The sequence below is a fragment of the Lycium barbarum genome, chromosome 4 (assembly GCF_019175385.1).
Source record: "Lycium barbarum isolate Lr01 chromosome 4, ASM1917538v2, whole genome shotgun sequence".
Taxonomy (NCBI): Eukaryota; Viridiplantae; Streptophyta; class Magnoliopsida; order Solanales; family Solanaceae; genus Lycium; species Lycium barbarum.
In genome coordinates this window covers 24,924,291-24,944,245 of record NC_083340.1, presented here as the reverse complement: position 1 = coordinate 24,944,245, position 19,955 = coordinate 24,924,291, and the positions used below count along the sequence as shown (strand labels likewise).

The 19,955-nt window shown below is 35.4% G+C and overlaps 2 protein-coding genes and 2 pseudogenes across 2 annotated transcripts; 1 reads left to right on the top strand and 3 right to left on the bottom strand.

Moving 5' to 3' along the window:
• Positions 1-611: 611 nt before the first annotated feature.
• LOC132635616 (putative germin-like protein 2-1) lies at positions 612-1,669 on the top strand. The gene is made up of 2 exons (XM_060352074.1): positions 612-815; positions 934-1,669. The coding sequence occupies exons 1-2, from the start codon at positions 692-694 to the stop codon at positions 1,494-1,496; spliced, it is 687 nt and encodes a 228-aa protein (XP_060208057.1). The 5' UTR covers positions 612-691; the 3' UTR covers positions 1,497-1,669.
• Positions 1,670-6,202: 4,533 nt separating this feature from the next.
• On the bottom strand, positions 6,203-9,155 carry LOC132635615 (aspartyl protease AED1-like). The gene is made up of 2 exons (XM_060352073.1): positions 8,473-9,155; positions 6,203-7,563 (listed from the first exon to the last, which is right to left on the bottom strand). The coding sequence occupies exons 1-2, from the start codon at positions 8,612-8,614 to the stop codon at positions 6,371-6,373; spliced, it is 1,335 nt and encodes a 444-aa protein (XP_060208056.1). The 5' UTR covers positions 8,615-9,155; the 3' UTR covers positions 6,203-6,370.
• Positions 9,156-12,474: 3,319 nt separating this feature from the next.
• Positions 12,475-16,840, bottom strand: LOC132637313 (aspartyl protease family protein At5g10770-like; annotated as a pseudogene).
• LOC132638297 (aspartyl protease family protein At5g10770-like) lies at positions 16,219-19,684 on the bottom strand (annotated as a pseudogene).
• Between the last annotated feature and the right edge of the window lie 271 nt (positions 19,685-19,955).

The following is a 19,955-nucleotide window of genomic DNA, read 5'->3' as shown; positions in this document are numbered from 1 at the left end:
TATTTGGTTGGAGTGCGAAAATATGGTGAAATTGGACCCATGTAACTTCCCCAGTTCAAATTAGGTATTTGCGGATGAAATTTCGCTGGTTTCGTCGTTTTTCACTTTTGTTAAATTTTTGATACATGCTAAATCAAAAATGGGGGAATTGGGTTCGGTGGTTTCCATTTGGCAGATGGCGACCTTTTTGGTGATTCAAAAATGGTGGAGATAATGGCTGTGGTGGAAATACCGTGCGGTAGTGAATTGATGATAGCAAATTAGAGAAGTAGAGATGGTGGAAGGAGAAAGGAGAGCGGGGGGATAGGAGGAAGGAGAAAGACAGAAAAAAGAAGGAAAATCGTCCATGATCATGACCATTTCCAGTAATAAGTACTCTACAAATATAATTTAGTATTTAATTATTTGTAGTTGTTATAAACTGTTTGTATCTTCTAAGACAATTATAACATTAATTAGTCCTCATAGTTGTTGACCAACTTCACAACTCAAATGTTTAATAATTTACCATTTATGACTTGGTAATGCATAAGCCTAATTCAAACTTTGCTCAGGGAAAGTTTGACGACTAATTCAAACAATCTTTTTTCTATAAATAGGCATACCTCTCTTATCATATTGATCACATATAAACAGAGAACAATAACAAATTAGATTATTTCAATATATACAGAGTTTTAATCAATTTGTGATGGCTCTCAAGTACTTTGCCTTGACCATTGCCATTTTGGCCGTGGTGACTCCAATAAGCCATGCATCTGATCCTAGTCCTTTGCAAGATTTTTGTGTTGCTGTTAATGACTCCATGGCTGCTGGTAAACCACAACATTTGATACTTATTTCAATCACAGCTTTCGCATTTCATGCCTATTTTGTTTCCTCTTTACTTGTGTTTATTGTTATTTTTACTTTCTAATTGTGATTTCTATACAGTTTTCGTGAATGGAAAATTCTGCAAGGATCCAAAGGATGTCAGTGCTGATGACTTCTTTAGACCAGGTCTAAATATGCCTGGAAATACTTCAAATCAACTTGGATCTGCTGTAACTGCTGTAAACGTCAACAACTTACCTGGACTCAACACTCTGGGCATTTCTTTAGCTCGTATTGATTACGCACCATACGGTCTCAACCCACCTCATACACACCCCCGAGCAACTGAGTTTCTTGTTGTCCAAGAGGGCACGCTCTATGTTGGATTTGTCCTTTCCAACCCCGGTCCAAATATGAAGAATAAACTCTTTACCAAGATTCTACATGCTGGAGACGTGTTCGTTTTCCCGATAGGTCTCATTCATTTTCAATTTAACGTGGGAAAGACTAAGGCTATTGCACTTGCTGGACTGAGTAGTCAAAATCCAGGAGTTATCACTATTGCAAATGCAGTATTTGGCTCAGACCCACCAATCAATGACGATGTCCTCGCCAAAGCATTCCAAGTTGATAAGAAAGTTATCGATCACCTTCAAGCACAATTCTGGTGGGACAATAACTAAAACAGTATAAGCCAAATAATACTATGGTGCCATTATTTGTGGCTGTTTTTGGAATTTAAGAATCATAAATAAAAATAGGATCTAGTCCATTGGACTAGTCTTCCCTGATCTTTGTATTTTATGTACTAAGCGAGGATTTCTTGTGATGTGTTTAAGTAAAATTACGTTCATCATTTGCTGTGGTTTTGTTCTCAGAAAGACCATAGACGTGTGTCAAATTAAAACACGTCATGGTATTTGTGACATTTAAATTTGTCTACACTGTTAGTGCAATTTTTATGATACACAAGTGAGGCATTTCTGGATACCAAAAGATTATTGCTCGTATAAACGAGTTGCAAAGAGCATTAGTCCATTATTAGAAAAAGAAACAGTAAACAACTGTTATTTTGGTTCTTTATTTTTGGCTTATTAATTCAAGAAAGAATGAAAAAGGGAATTAGTTAAGCAGCGGCCACGTAACTCCATAAAGATTAACTAAAAACGAGCAGTTGTTGACTCAATTGTGAACACAGGGTTGACTGCTTTTAGAATACAAAATTTGCGTCTCAAATTATGTAGAGTGATTTTTAAGAATAGTTATATCAAATTAGTTATCGTTTTGAAATCACTACAAAAAAAGGCTCAAATTGCGGTGGTTAAATTTGCAATTTATTTTCACGGCTGTTGTTAAAACCCTCGCAATAACGTACGCCGCAATTCGACTGCGGGAGGTTTTAAAGAACCGTTGTAATATTTTAGCGGCGGTCAAGTTGGTCATTTGGCGGCGGTTTTAACCTCCTCAAGTTGCTTCTTACAAAAAAAATTTGCTTTCATTTTTGCGGGGTTCTAACCTCCGCAATTCTTTATGAAATTTATTTTTACATTACTTTTGTAGGGATTATAACTTTCAATTTTTTTAATTATTAATTAAGTTACAATTAATGTACATATAAAGCATAGTTGCATAATGAGACCTACCAAATCATTGTTCAGAAGTATCTTTATAATAAGAAATATCACTAGTTATTTGAATCATAAAAATATAAGCAATATCACAACTCATCAAAATTCTAGGTACACCTTTATGCCCAAATAAGATAAGAATTGAGGAAAAAATTCTAATACACCTTCTCTATATACACAGTGCTTAATTCGAATATATACGTAACGAGCCTCCTGCCACTTTACTTGTTCCCCAAACAGGGCTGTTGATCTTTAGGCACTTTACAAGTAGACGTTGCGAAACAATCTCCATTTGGCTTTGGCATTCTAAGGCAGTTGATTAGTTAGATTAGATATTAACCGAGAAAAGGACCAAAATCATCCATAATGTTTGGGTTTGGATCAAAATCATACATATTCTTTCACATGGTGCACTAATAGTACATTATGTTTGCATAAGTGGCGCACTTTTAGTCACAATCCCAAATAAATTTAACGGAAAAGAACAAAAATGCCCCTGAACTTTTAGAAAAGGTATAAAAATACCCTTTATTCATCTATTTTGCTAAAACTACCCCTCAATTCAACTTTTTGGCTCATTTATTCCCCTTGACTAACGGACAACACTATTTTTTATTTTTATTTTTAAAATTAAATTGCACATGACATTTTATTACTGAAAAATTGATTTATTCTTTTAAAAAGAAATCTGAAACCTTGGAATTTTTTTAAATTTGGACAACTTTTTTTTAACGAGTAAAACCTTGACTAACGGACAACACTAATTTTTTTTCTTTTCAAAATGTGAAAAATTGGATTTTTATAAAAATCTGAAAAAATTAAATTTTTTATGGAAAAACTGTGTTTAAAAAAATACCAGAAAACTATCTTTTTTAAAATCTAGAAGAAAATTATGGAGTATTAGTTTTGCACATTTTACTTAAAAAAACAATCAGTTTTTCAGATTTAAAAATTGAATTTTCTAAAAAAAAAAAATGGGGTTTCCACCCGTTAATTTTTTTTTTCCAAACTTAAAAAAATTCCACATGTTTTAATGAAAATCCAATTCTGTTTTATATATATATATATATATATATATATATATATATATATAAAAGGCTTACTACATTTGTTTTTTTAAAGAAATGGATGTTGAAAAATTATTTTTCCTTATTCTACAAATAACGATTTTTCAGATTTCTTTTTAAAAGAATAAATCAATTTTTCAGTAATAAAATGTCATGTGCAATTTAATTTTTTTTTTTTTAAAAAAAAAATTAGTGTTGTCCGTTAGTCAAGGGGAATAAATGAGCCAAAAAGTTGAATTGAGGGGTAGTTTTAGCAAAATAGATGAATAAAGGGTATTTTTATACCTTTTCTAAAAGTTCAGGGGCATTTTTGTTCTTTTCCGTTAAATTTATTTGGGATTGTGACTAAAAGTGCACCACTTATGCAAACATAATGTACTATTAGTGCACCATGTGAAAGAATATGCATGATTTTGATCCAAACCCAAACATTATCGATGATTTTGGTCCTTTTCTCGATATTAACCCATCAAAGTATTTTGCCTCCAACTGTTTGTATTCGTCAAGGAGGACTTTCCTTCAAGGAATAACAGTGCTCTAAGAAAAAGCAAGAGACAAATATTTGCAAATTATATGGGCAAATAAAAGAAAGTTATTGAAAAAACAAAGTTAAAGAAACATCTTCAAGAATTAGATTAAGAAACTGGCAGACCTGCTGGCTACCTATGGTACCAAGCTGACTTCCTCGATGACGACTGTGAAAATATTGCTCAGGTTCCTCATCAGAAACTTTTCGCACAGACCCTTCGATTCTTACCTAGAGACCACATTCTTGTTTTAAGATTCATTCAGAAAAAGAGGGGAAAAAAAAACATTTTTATAAACAATAACAGTAATTATCAGCAGCAGGAGATACAACCATGTCATATTATTCAACAACCAATGTAGACTTCACATGGATTTGAGTTTCTTTTAATAAGTAACTTTTACTCATAAATGAGTGCTTAATATATATAAGCACTAGAAAGTACAAAAACACTTTCCTTTTAATTTGGCAGGCAACTAAAAGTATGAATATCATATACATTTTCCATATTCCACCAAAATGCTAAGAATTATAGAGACTTGAAATAGGTAGTGTCTTCTGAATGACTTTTTAGTATGCACTACCATACAAAAGAGCAGAACTAATCGGACAAAGCCATCCTTGTCAAACCCTTTCAGCAATATGATCCTTGATGAACTTCAGTTTAAAAAGAGTCATAAAATGCTATAAGTTTATGGTCCAAGTAAGAGATAAACGAACTTATCTAAGCATTAAACGAGAACCAACATATAAACAATTTGAGATGCTAATCAGAGATTCAATTGAACCAATAATATTACCAAAAATCCCAATGATCTAGCTTTTTATTATGGTTACAACTTACAAGTATCACAAAGTTGGTTTATATAGTTAAGAAATGAGAAAATTAAAGTCACTTGCCATTCAATGCAGATGGACAATATTCTATTTGCTTGGCAAGCCAAGGGCATTGGAAAGACAAGGAGGCGGAACCATTGTTATATCTACAAGATATAGCTCTCATCACAATTTCTTAATGATTAGATAATGCAAGAGAGAAAGGGGCGTGAGAAGAGGTAAAGTCTTGTCGCATATTATTACAGCAGGTCGTTTAAAAAATAAAATAAAATGAAATAATTTTTGCAAAAGCCAGACACTCACGGCTTGCCATTTTTGCCAGTAGTTGACTAGGCCATGGCATCTGGTTCCTTCAAGCCTGTCGCCATTGCATCATCAAACCACTTTTGGAACTGCATAAAGACAAGGCAAATCTAATTATAAAACGAGAACCAACACACAGAAACAATTTGAGACGCTAATCAGAGATTCAAATGAACCAACAATCTTACCAGAAATCCCAATGATCTAGCTTTTTTTTTTTTTTAATGGTTACAAGTATCCATGAACCATCCACAATCAGAGCAAATATAAGCCTTGGTAATTAGCAAGTAATTAAGAAAATGATTAGTAAAGGAAAAATGTAAACAAATATAAAGAAAATGATTAGTAAAGCAATTCAAAGTTAAAAACAACTCAATTGATTTACCGATCGAAAAGGCGTGAAAACGAGGAACGAGAACTCACAAATCAGATAAATCTTCAAAGCTTCAGATTCTAGATGAATCCATTAATGTTATAAGAAGTGAACCTTCTTACATCTGTCAGACTGTCATTGGACCCCGTGCTAAAAACTCCAAATCAGTAGAGATTGTATTTGCTATATCCGGATTCATAATCTATTATTTTGGTCAAATATTCAAAATTCAGACAAGAAACTTATTTAAGAATACACAAACATTTGACTACCATTTGCTTTATAGACAAATATAAAGCAATAACTAAATAATACTAGCAGATTCCTTGGTTATAGCTAATAGAGCTCTGTTAATACAACATCAAATCACCTTCGACAATAATTTCAATCCGTAATATCCATGATAATGAAACAATTATTTTAAAAGCGAATTAACAAAGATCAATTTCAAACAAAATTGTTCAAGCAATTCTACAAACAATCTCACTATGAAAAGTTCACTGAAATGGCAGATGCTAAGCTTTATGGCTTCTCATATCAACTGAACTGAAAATTTGAAATTTGAAAATCGCAAAGTACCTTTATCGAGAGAGGAGAAGAAGGCACTACAAGCTTCGACAATATCTCAGCAAAATGCAAGGCTAAACGAAAGTAATTTCTTCGAAACCAACGAACTTACATGCGAAAATGAAACACAAAATCAGTGATTTACATACAAAGCTTATCATCACTGATAAACTTAATAGTAAATAACAATTAAGTTTGATTACACAAGTTATGCTAAGAACATGAAAAATGAAATTTTGGCTCTGGCTCTGATCAACTAGCTAGCACAACTACGGCCAAATCCAATCCTTTCCCCTTCCAAATCATAAAGCACATTGAATCCACGTTGTGGAACGATACCAATAATGCTATTACTATTAATGCTTTCCGTTGCAGCAAAAGCCAAACAATTTACTGTATCATTTTTCTTCCATATAGTTCCACTGTTTGACAAAGTCACATCAATAGTACTCTCTTCTCCAAAATGGAATTTAATCTCTGGTAGCACAAATGGTTCGTTTCCCTCTAAGTGATAGCAGGTGTCTAGGAGGCCATCGACATGTTCTAATGATGTGTAATTAGACATGGACTGTCTAATAGCACCACTAAGTGCAGTGTATACCTCCTGTGGCAATCGAGTGATGATCGTTCCACTGTCGATAATTGTACCTCCAGATGTGAATTTTGTAGATGAGACATCGAGTTTATTTCCATCTACACTTATACCAACTAGGTCAAGATAGTACTTTACTGGATCATCGCCTTCTACCAATGGCGTAAATGGGTTTGAATTACAAGTGTTAAATATATTCCTGGCTTTATCCCCAAAATGTAAATTCCCATCACGACTATTTTCTGGGACAAAATAGCTGAACATTTGTATTGATGCATCACTTTGAGATGTCAAAGAGAACTCTCCTTTGCCAAGTCCAAGAATTCCAGCTGCACCAACAAAATTGTCTCTCTCGACATTTTCTTGGCCACAACCAAAATTAAAGTTCATTATTCTACCAAGATCATCTATAGTGAGAGTATCACATCCCCAAATACCTTTTGTAAACGAGTTATCAGCATAAGTGACATTAAAGGGATCTGATATTGTATCTTTGCACAATGATTTTGAAGGATCATACAAAGGATCATTTGATGTGCAACCTTGGAAACAAGGTTGGCAACGTACCCAAGTCAAATGGCTACCAGTATCCGCGATTAAGTTATAATTTTGTTGTGGTGTGCCAAGACTTATCGTCACAGTAAACCAAACATAATCAGAATCAATTTGATCAAGTCCATTATCAAGAGGACTATTACCATAACGTTGGCGATTTAGTTTTTTATTTTTTGAACGATCTCGAGTTTGATTCCTGCTTAGATGTTTTCCAGATGGTGGAGTTTTCATTTGATTAGCATTTGGAGAGCAAGGTTCAAATCTAGAAACTCTTTCCGAATTGTGCGATTCAATTATTGGACCTACATAAAACCATAATAACTTCATAAGCACTAATGCACTATGAAAACAAGTTCATGAATTAGGCAAATATAGCTACAAAGTCAGAATTCAAGTTTCGAAAGAGGGGTGAATAGCAAATAGCTAAAACTTTGCAGGGTCAAAATTACAAAAGTAAGAAGAGAACATATAATTGGATTACAAAAACGATTAACAATGCATATAAAGTGGTAAACTGTAACTAAAAACTGACCATTTTTTCATTACATTTTAAACGATGGCCGAACATTAATAAGCAGACCAGAAGTTGGTCATGAGACCGCGCCATTTTTACGATAAACTATTAATTTACCAAAACTTGTGATATCTGGCTGTAGGGGGGTGGGGGTGGGGGCGTCAATGATTCGGTTGGATTCGCCATTTTTTCGATTTAATCTTATAAAATAAAAAGTCTACCCTAATTATTCAATCTGTTATAGGTTTATATAGAAACCTACAGTTTTATTAAAATCTACTAATGGGTTCGGTACGATTGGGTTCAGTCAATATTTGAGAAACCGTTGACACCCCTAGTTTTAGCTCAAACTAATTTATATTAGTGTCACAATCCAAAACTGAAGGGTTACGAAAGCACATACGAGCCTAATCCCCACTGAGCGAACCCTCAACTCCATTAAATCATGATACACATATCCACATACTAGTTTAGTGTGCGCGCTTTGCGCATGGCCAAAACACGTACCTCATTTGACAATAAACACTATATGAAAAAAAAACGATTTTCTTCATTAATGATCAATTGCTAAATTGCTCGGAGCTACTTTTTTTTTTTTTTGATAATTTGTTACTAATCCGCTGCTAATAATTCAGAAGTTGCAGGCTACTCCAAACCGTGAGAAACATGCAAATGGGAGGACCAATTAAGAATTTACCTGAGCTAGACCTCTGGCAGTTGGGTTTTGGCTTCACCTGAGAGTGAGCTGTTGCTGAGAGTGTTTCTCCAAGAATAGTCACAACTGTTAGGTAATACATCAAAAAGAAACATGTAGGAATATGTTTATACCTCCAAGCCATATATGTAGAATGAAACTCAAAACAGATTTTTTTGTTTTCGTTGTGTATTCTGACTCCTTTAATTTGTTTATAGGATCAACCCGTTATTCATATTCATATATACTTAAAAGGGAGAACAAGTCAATGCTAGACGACTTCAAGTCTTTCCGATTCTTTTTTTTTTTTTTTTTCCTTTTTAATGTTTTTCAGTTTTAGTTGGCTTTAGTGTCACCCGCTATTGACCAATCTTTTATCGATTTCACGGTGGGGACTTCTTTGAAAGATTATTTTAAAAGTTTGAAAGCTATATTATGTACCCCGAAGATATAAGTTCGGGTAGTCCCGTTTCTAGCGTTTTAGTCACCTTTCAATGGCTTCCTTAATTATGTGGGAGGAATTGCCCTGTTGGATAATGGGAAGTGGGCTAGTCCACCGAAAATGCCCTGCCCATAAGTTCAACTTACGAAATTGTGTTGTGTAATGTTTTAATGGCGTGACACGTTTTCTTTAACAATTTTTTCTTTAACTTTATTTTTCTCAATCATTTTATTTTATTTTTTGAATAATCAGCCATGCTAACTTGTGCTCCAGTACTTTTATGTACTTACGTAAATTGTATTTCAAGAAATTTGAAAAAATTATATTCGAATTCATAATCGAAGTTCGTTATTTTGATTCTCATACTCCGAACATCTTCACATAATTGGGACAGCGGGAGTATTAAGCCTCAATATATAACTACTTGAATTTAAGTTTTATTTACTGAAGGAGATATATAAAAAATAGAAAATAAATAGTCATAATATTTGTAATGTATAAATTGTCTCCATCAAGTAATGGGCTAGAGAACCTTTAACTCAAACAAAATTGACCACCAGGTCAGTCTACTAGTAATCCAAATCAATAGGGTCTCTTTTGTCTTAAACAAAGTCGATGGAACCAGAACATACGTCTAAATTCTAATTTCGTGGTGGAAATTTGCCCTTTTTGTACCCAAAAAAAGAAGAAGGAAAATTGCCCTTTTTGTAAACACCCCCCCCCCCCCCCCCCCCAAAAAAAAAGGAGGAAACTTACCCTTTTACAATGAAAATTTTCACCGTGTGTCCTTTTTGTTATAGGTCTTAACATTTTAGTTAGAAATGGCTAAAAACTATTCACCCCCGAATCCTATAGCCATCGTCGGTATACGTTAAGGAGCCGTTTGGATATGATTTGAAATCGTAATATGAAATTAATGATTTGAAATCGTGACGATTGGAAGTTGAAGTTTTGTTTGGACATGCAATTTGGATTTCTTAAGTTGTATTTTTTTAATAGACATAAAAACCCCCACAAATTGTGAAAATCATCAAAAATTTCTCAATTTTTATACAATCTTGTCAAATGAGCAGATCATAGTTTATAACAAAATTAATACGTTACTAGTAAGTACATGCAGTTAGTAAATGGTTGATAAGAGTAAATGTGTTATAAATGTACTACCAACTTACAGAATTTTTAACATGTGATATAAATGGTTGGTAAACATGGTTGTTAAATATATTTACTAACTTATGGGTCTTTTTTTAATAAAATATTAATTTATGGGTCAAAATTTACATTTAAAATAATTTGAAATTATGATTTGGAATCCTAAATCATACCTTTTAGGAGAATTTGGGATTTGACATCATGATATGAAGTTGAAGTTGAAATTTTGTGCAAATTGTATAAATAAATGCTGATTTGAAATCATGATTTCATATCATGGACAAATGCTAGGAGCTGTTTGGACATAATTTGAAACCATGAAATGAAATCATGTTTGGATATGCAATTTGGATTTCTTAAGTTGTATTTTTTTTTATAAACATAAAAACCCCACAAGTTGTGAAAATTATCAAAACTTTCTCAATTCTTATACAATCTTACCAAATTAGCAAGTCATAGTTCATAACAAAATTAATACGCTATTAGAAGACCTTTATAAAAAATACAACATCAATTAGTTAACGCCAATTATCTTTCCGGTCCTGGTAGCTATTTCTTTCCGTTTTTACTGTTCCAATCCATTTATTTTTGTGTATTTAGATTAACGCCATAGTTTAATTTGAATTTAAATTTTGATTTTTTTTTTGTTAGCTCGGAGATTGACTTTGTGCATGAGAATAGCGTTGGTGATGTTGCACTAGATCTATGTGGGAGTTCTATTTGTATTTGACAAAGATATGATTCACAAAACTAACTAGAATCATGGAATGATATTTGTTGGGCATTGGGAGCTTACGTGGAGCCTACATGAATCTGACGTGGCTAATTACTTTGTGTTGTAAAGTCCAAATCACACTTTCATCCATGCAAGGGCAAATTTATCAAATATCTTAACGCGAAGGGCAAATGTGATCTCAACTTTTAACTATAAACCATACTTGAAGGGTAAATTTGACCCTTTGCCCTTTCACCAAAATTTTCATGTCATTTATTTATTTATAAAGAACGTCGCAAAATAGCGAGGCAATAGATACAAAGCCCAAAGGGTATCCTTCGTGACATTAATCATTTTTTTGCGTGGATTGTCCTTCAAATTCACTGGTTTTTTTTTTTTTGTGTGTGTTGGCGGGGGGAGGGGATTGCTCTTTAAAGGAACTGGTCTTTAATTTTTGCCCCTCAAATTGGTGGTCTTTAATGTTTGCCCTTCGTTTAATATCCCGAGATTCCGGGTTCGAATCTCAGCTCAGTAAAAAAAATTCATAAGACAGAGGTTTGGATTCGCAAGGCAGAAAACTCTAGGTTTTAACTCTGACTGAGGTTTAACTTTGCTACGAAAGCCTTGCGATTTTTTCTTTTTATTGAGCCGGGGTTCGAACCCTAGACCTCATGGCATTAGCCAAAGGGTAATCGTGCAAATGACCCCTTTAATTTTTGTCTCTCAAATTGATGGTCTTTAATTTTTGTCTTTCGCTTAATACCATGAGGTTTGGGTTCGAACCCCGGCTCAGTAATTAAAAAAAAAACGGAGGACAGAGTTCTGTAGCAAAGTTAGGCCTTAAGGCAGAGTTTTGCAAAATTCCAACTAAGTTAAAAAAAAAAAATTGCCTTATTGCAAACATCTACCTTAAGGTAGAGTTTTGCCTTCAGGCATAAGTCAAAAATCTGTCTTGCGATTTTTTTTAATTTTTGACTGAACGGGAGTTCGAACCCGAAACCAAGGGATTCTAGCGAAGGACAAAAATCAAAGACCACCAATTTGAAGGCCAAAAATTAAAGACCATCCCCGAATAAGGCAATCGTGCAAATTGCTCGACATTAATTGGTGAAAGTTGAGCTCTAACTTCTTATCATTAGGCCTCAACATAACAAATGGAGTTTGTTCTATTGACAGATGGCATATGCATGTTGAAGGAGATTGAATTTAATAGAATGAAAAAAGAAAAGGGAATAATATTCGCTTTAAAACAAGCCATTGCAACCAATAGATACATCTAATTTAATTATGGAAATCTACCCTCTTTCGTTTACCTTCTTTTTTGTGTCATTTCCTGTGCTTGAGCAATAGTAATTATTCTCATTGGCCTTGATTTCATTGATTCAGTCGCGATTAAAAGCCAGTGGGTAATAAATTGAGGGAAGTTGAGCATTCAATTGGTATATGTAACCTTTCCAGAGGTGCTTAAATCATATCAATATGTCGAAGAAAGAGCAGTTTACGTACAAACACATTTCATACATTTATTAATTAATTTGGTGTAAACATCCGATGAAAGTAAGTTTTGACCCTTCAAAAGAAGCGGTCAGCTACAACAAGTTGCTATTATATAAATAACAATTAAAATGATTACACAAGTACTTACGCTAAAAACATGAAAAACAAACATTTGGCTTTGGCTCTGGCTCTGGCTCTGATCAGCTAGCTAGCACAATTACTGCCAAATCCAATTCTTTTCCCTTCCAAATCATAGATCACATTCAATCCACGTTGTTGAACGTTACCAATAATGCTGACATCCGCTGCTGTAGCAAAAGCCAAGCACATTATTGCTTTTTTATTAACATGTGGAGTCCATATAATTCCCTGGGTTGACAAAGTCACATCAATAGTACTTCTTTTTCCAAAATGGAATGTTATCACTGGGAAAACAACTTGATCAACGTCTTCAATGCTGTAGCAGGTGTCCAGAAGCCCATCGACTTTTTCTGATAATAATGGGTAATTCAACATGTGTTTTCTAAACTCAGCACGAAGTGCAGAGTATACCACTTATGGCAATTGAGTGATGACCGTTCCACTGTCTATAACTGTTTCTCGAGAAGTAAATATTGTCGATGGCACTTTGAGTTTCTTTCCAGCTACACTTATACCAACTAGGTCGAGATAGTAGTTTACTGATTCGTTAATCCCTTGTACCAACGGTGTAAATTGGGTTGAACAAGTGTTAGATTGCGTTTTCGCTTTGTCCCAAAATATAGATTTCCCTTAAGGCTACTTGTTAATGGGATATAATAGCTGAACATTTGCATTGATTTAGCACTTTGAGATAGCAAAGAGGAATCCCCTCTGCCAAGTCCAAGTATTCCAGCTGCACCACCAAAGCTTTCGCGATCCACATTTTCTTGGCCACAACCAAATCGGAAGTTCATTATTGTACCAAGATCATGATCATCTACAGTGAGAGTATCACATCCCCAACTACCATTTGTAGTGGATTTATCAACATAATCGACTCTAAATGTACCTTTGCACGAAGTTCTATTAGTTGTATATGTCGATGATTTTGAAGGATCATACAAAGGATTGTCTGACTTTGTAGAAACTATACAATCTTGACTTGTTCCATTCATTCACCAAGAGAAAATATATATAGGATACAATCTTGAACCCTAGTGAAACAAGGAAACTAAGATCCCAGTGAAACAAGGAAACTAACTAATAAATGGTAATTATTTCCCTACAAATATGCTACCAAATAATATCAAGATATTATACTGCAATACCCCCCTCAAGTTGGAGCATGGGAATAAAAAATGCCCAACTTGGAAAGCAAGAAGTCAAACTGAGTTTTGCCGAGAGCTTTGGTAAAAATATCTGCCAATTGTGAAGATGTTAAAACGTGTGACAGAGAAATAAAACCTTCATTAATTGCATCACGAACAAAGTGACAATCTACCTCAATGTGCTTTGTTCGTTCATGGAAAACCGGATTTGCGATGTGCAAAGCGGACTGACTATCACAAAACAATTTGATCGCCTTGGGATGTTGTATACCTAAAATCAACAACAGACCTCTCAGCCACTTCAACTCACAAGTGATCGCAGCCATGGACCTATATTCAGCCTCTGCAGAAGATCTAGAAACTGTGTGCTGCTTCTTTGTCTTCCAAGAGATGGGAGTTTGACCTAGAAATACTAGCCGACCTAGAAACGAACGACGAGTAAGAAGACAAGCCACCCAATCAGAATCACACCATTCCTGCAAAGTCAACTCACTGTTGGCACGTAACAAAATACCCTGTCCTAGTGTGCCTTTCAAATAACGGACCAATCGTAAGGCCGCTTCCCAATGTTCAATCGGGGGTTCTTGCATGAATTGAGACAAAATATGAACAAACTATGCCAAGTCCGATCAAGTGACCCCTAAATAAATGAAACTCCCGACTAATCTACGGTAGACCTCCGGATCCGACAACAAATCTCCATTTGCAAGGCCAAATTTATGATTTTGCTCAATAGGGAACCCACTTGGCTTTGCACCTAACAATCCTGCTTCAGAGATAATATCCAGAGTATACTTGCGTTGACACAAAAACAACCCTGATGAACTACGAGCTACTTCAATACCCAAAAAATATTTGAGAGACCCAAGGTCTTTCATTTTGAAACAATCACTCAAATAGGCTTTAAAAGTTGCAAGTGCAGCGGAATCATTCCCAGAAATAATAAGATCATCAACATAAACCAAGATATTAATCTGAATATTCCCTCTAGTAAATGTAAAAAGAGAATAATCAGAATAAGATTGAAGGAAACCGTACCCTTTCAAAGCAGTCACCAATTTTGCAAACCAACATCTAGGGGTCTGTTTCAACCCATACAGCGATTTGCGCAAACGACACACCAACGTAGGATCTGGACTTTCAAACCCGGGAGGGAGCTTCATATACACCTCCTCATCAAGGTCACCGTGTAAAAAGGCATTATGAACATCTATTTGGTGAAGTTCCTAATTTTTGGATGCTGCAATGGCTAAGAAGGCTCGAATAGTAGTCATCTTGGCAACCGGAGCAAAAATTTCATTGTAGTCAATCCCCGCTTATTGATGATTTCCCAACACAACCAAGCGCGATTTGAGCCGTTCCACAACTCCATTTGACAAAAACTTGGTCTTGTACACCCATTGATTACCAAGTGCTTTCTTACCCAGAGGAAGATGTTCCAAAGTCCATGTACCATTGTCTTCCAATGCACGTATCTCTTCTTTCATTGAATGTCTCCAACCTTCGTGTTTCATGGCTTCTTTGAAGGTCTTAGGATCCTTACCCGAAATAATAACTGCAAGAAACTTACGATAATTTACAGAAAAATTATCACAATTAATATAGTGTGCCAAAGGATAGGGAGTACCTGAGGATTGATTGTTAACAGGAGTTGTAGGGGACGGACTATTAGCAAAAACTAAGTGTGTCACATAATCACGAAGCACAATAGAGGGAAATTTCTCCCGAAAACCACGCCCCAAGCCACCTTCCACATTCGTGACTGGAGTATGTTATTGCTGCCCCCCCCCCCCCCCCCCCCCCCGCTGCCAGCGGGCGTTGGGTTCCCAGCGGGCTGTGCAGTGGCTGTTGGCAGCCACTCAGCCTTGCTGCCAGCTGGCGCTGGGTTCCCAGCGGGCTGGACAGTCGCTGGTTGGGCAGTGGTTTGCGGCTGCTGCTCGGCAGCCTCCGAACTATCAACTTCGCCCCCTAATTCATCCCCGTACACCATAAAATCACGATCAATTTCAGCACCCTCATCAAAAAAACTAGACGAAATATTAAAATCTTCCGGACAAGCAAAAGGAAACACATCCTCCACAAACTTTACATCACGAGAGACAAAAAATTCCTTCGTATCAAGATCAAACAACTGCCACCCCTTCTTACCAAATGGATATCCCACAAACAAATACTTTCTGCTCCGACTAGCAAATTTGTCACCCTGAGTTTTTTTATTATGAGCAAAGCACAAACACCCAAAAGTACGAATAGCATCAAAAGAAGGAGGTTTATTGAATAAAATTTCAAAAGGTGTTTTATTTTCCAATTTGGGTGTGGGAGTACGATTTATGAGATGAGATGCAGCAAGAACACATTCACCCTAGAAAAAAATAGGCAAATTGGCCTGAAATCTTAGAGCCCTCGCAACATTCAACACATGTTTATGCTTCCTCTCTACCCTCCCATTCTGTTGCGAAGTACCCACACAAGAGGTTTGAAACAAAATACTAGTGGCGGAAAAATAATCGAGCAAACAATTAAATTCGGTACCATTATCACTTTGTACAACTTTAATTGTTTGGTTAAATTGTCGATCAACCATAGCAACAAAAGCTATAAATATCGGAAACACTTCTGTTTTATCAACCAACAAGTAAATCCAAACAGCTCGGGAAAAATCATCAACAATTGTTAAAAAATAACGAGCTCCACACGAGGAAACATGGCGATATGGGCCCCACAAATCACAATGTATTTTCTCAAATATTCTAGATGCATTATTATCACTTAAAGGAAATTTGTCTCTAGGATGCTTAGCACGTAAACACACTTCACAATCCTTTGGTAAACTACTCTTATCACTATTGACATGAGGAAGCAACTTAATTACTCTCTCGGAAGGATGCCCCAATCGTCGATGCCACAATTCCAATGCGAACGTTGCCACGACAGTAGACACATATTGCACCACGTCCGGTTTGCTAAAATAGTATAGTCCGTCCGGTTTGTTAAAATAGTATAGTCCGTCCCTCCTAACTCCCGTTCCAATCAGCTCCTTCAGTGGGTCCTGAATAGCACACATATAAGAATTAAAAGAGACAATAGTATGAAAATTATCAGTAAGTTGGGGGACGGAGAGTAAGTTGCAACGTAAATAAGGCACATAAAGGACATGATGTAAGGTGACTTGATTTCGTTTACCTGACAGTCGAACAGAACCTTCGTTTACCTTCTTTTTTGTGTCATTTCCTGTGCTTGAGCAGTAGTAATTATTCTCATTGGCCTTGATTTCATTGATTCAGTCGCGATTAAAAGCCAATGGGTAATAAATTGAGGGAAGTTAGAGCATTCAATTGGCATATGTAACCTTTCCAGAGGTGCTTAAATCATATCAATATGTCGAAGAAAGAGCAGTTTACGTACAAACACATTTCATACATTTATTAGTTAATTTGGTGTAAACATCCGATGAAAGTAAGTTTTTACCCTTCAAAAGAAGCGGTCAGCTACAACAAGTTGTTATTATATAAATAACAATTAAAATGATTACACAAGTACTTACGCTAAAAACATGAAAAACAAACATTTGGCTTTGGCTCTGGCTCTGATCAGCTAGCTAGCACAATTACTGCCAAATCCAATTCTTTTCCCTTCCAAATCATAGATCACATTCAATCCACGCTGTTGAACGTTACCAATAATGATGAAATCCGCTGCTGTAGCAAAAGCCAAGCACATTATTGCTTTTTTATTATCATGTGGAGTCCATATAATTCCCTAGGTTGACAAAGTCACATCAATAGTACTTCTTTTTCCAAAATGGAATGTTACCACGGGGAAAACAACTTGATCAATGTCTTCAATGCTGTAGCAGGTGTCCAGAATCCCATCGACTTTTTCTGATAATAATGGGTAATTCGACATGTGTTTTCTAAACTCAGCACGAAGTGCAGAGTATACCACTTGTGGCAATTGAGTGATGACCGTTCCACTGTCTATAACTGTTCCTCGAGAAGTAAATGTAGTCGATGGCACTTTGAGTTTCTTTCCAGCTACACTTATACCAACTAGGTCGAGATAGTAGTTTACTGATTCGTTAATCCCTTGTACCAACAGTGTAAATTGGGTTGAACAAGTGTTAGATTGCGCTTTCGCTTTGTCCCCAAAATATAGATTTCCCTTAAGGCTACTTGTTAATGGGATATAATAGCTAAACATTTGCATTGATTTAGCACTTTGAGATAGCAAAGAGGAATCCCCTCTGCCAAGTCCAAGTACTCCAGCTGCATCACCAAAGTTATCGCGACCCACCATTTCATGGCCACAACCAAATCGGAAGTTCATTACTGCACCAAGATCATGATCATCTACAGTGAGAGTATCACATCCCCAGATGCCTTTTGTAGAGGATTTATCACCATAATCGACTCCAAATGGACCTTTGCACAAAGTTCTATTAGTTGTATATGTCGATGATTTTGAAGGATCATACAAAGGATTGTCTGACTTACAACCTTTGGTGCAAGATTTGCAACGTACCCAAGTCTTTTGGCTACCAGTATCCACCATTAAGTTATAGTCTTTTCGTGGTGTGCCAAGACCTATCTTTACAATATAGTATCCATGATCATAATTGCCTTCATTAATGGGACCAAGTGGACTTTTAAGTCTTTTATTATTGATTGAACGAACTCTAACTTGATCCCAATTCAGGAGTTGATCGGATGTTGGAGTTTTAGCATTTGGAAAGCAAGGTCCATATCTGGACACGATTTCCAATTTCTGCGATCCAATTGTTGGACCTATACGAAACCATAATCACATCAACACTAATCAAAGCAAATTGATATAATTAAATGAATAAGTCAAATATATAGCTACAGTTTACGTTGTGCCAAAATTTATTCGAGCTTGATATTTGGCGCAGGATTACACTGGTTATGTTGTTGATATTTGGCGCAAGATTTTAGCTCAAACTAACTGATATCTATGTGACAATCTAAAATGGAGGGCATGACGCCATTGCCTGCCGAAAGGGGGCTCATTCAAACCCTGTGTATATAAGGTCAAATTTTTTTGTTTTTCTCTACATATACATAAATAGTAATTTTCTTGACTTCACGTGTGTTTACTTAATTTGCTTAGTGAAAATCTTGCCTTCGTCACGAACGCAATCAGAAGCGGATCCACAATTTAAATTCTGTGGGTTCAGCCTTAAGATTTTTAGCATTGAACCCAGTATATTTTTTAAGTTATAAATTCATATTTACACATAAATTTATGCTCCGCATCAAAAGTTTGGGGTTCAATTGAACCCATCATACAAGGCTAGATACGTCTTTGCACGCAGTGACATTCGAGCTTAATCTCGCTAGCTATGCGGACCTTTAATCTAACTATATCATATACACACACATAGTACCCCCTCCGACCATTTTATATGAGGGTGTTTGACTGAGCATGAAGTTTAAAAAAGGAATGAAATCTTTTGAAATTTGTTGTTCAAAACAGGTCTTACATGTTTTTATGGCGGTAAATCATCTCCTAACGTTAAATTTTTCCAAATTTATAAAAATGTCATTCTTTTTTTATTGACTAAAAAGGAAAGATGGTCATATATGGTTTTATATGAAGATGTTTGACTGAGTACGGAATTTAAAAAGAGAAGGAAAACTTGTGAAATTTTTTGTCCAAAATAAGTCTTACATATTTTTGTGGCGGTAAATCATCTCCTAACATTAAATTTTTCTAAATATAGAAAAGTGTTATGTTTTTTTTTTAACTGACTTAAAAAAAAAAGTGTCATATATAGTACAGAGGGAGTATGATGTTCCAGGGACTCTAAATCATTAGACACGTGCAAATGGGACATGTGTCCCAATTAAGAATAATTTACTGTATATAAAAATTGATTTTTACCTGAGCTAGACCTCTGGCAGTAAGGTTTGGCTTCAACGAGCTGACATTAACCACCTGAAAATGGGGTGGTGCTGAGAGTTTTTCTCCAAGAATAGGCACTACTATTAAGTAGTAATAGCCAAAATACACCAAAAATAAACATGGAGGAATATGTTTATTTATCCAAGCCATAGAATAAATCTCAAAGTAGAATTTTGTAGGTTTTTGTTATGTGTTCTCCTTCTTGACACTTTTTAATTTATTATAGGATCAACCCACATTTTTATACTTAAAAAAGAAGAACAAGTCAATGCTGCGGGTAGACGACTTCAAGTCTTCACAATTCTATTTTTCTTTTTCTTTTTAGTATTTTCACTTTTAGTTAGCTTTAGCGTCACCCGTTATTGACCAATCTTCAATCGTTTTCAAGGCGGAGAGAGGAGAGGGATTTCTTTGGAAGATTACCTTGAACGCTATATCATTTAATTTGAAATAATTCGGCATAATACAT

Coding starts and splice junctions, on each gene's coding strand:
- LOC132635616 (XM_060352074.1), top strand. CDS start 692: ATGGCTCTCAAGTACTTTGCCTTGACCATTGCCATTTTGGCCGTGGTG. Junction 816..933: donor TAATGACTCCATGGCTGCTG/GTAAACCACAAC, acceptor ATTTCTATACAG/TTTTCGTGAATGGAAAATTC.
- LOC132635615 (XM_060352073.1), bottom strand. CDS start 8,614: ATGGCTTGGAGGTATAAACATATTCCTACATGTTTCTTTTTGATGTAT. Junction 7,564..8,472: donor CTGCCAGAGGTCTAGCTCAG/GTAAATTCTTAA, acceptor GGTTTTATGTAG/GTCCAATAATTGAATCGCAC.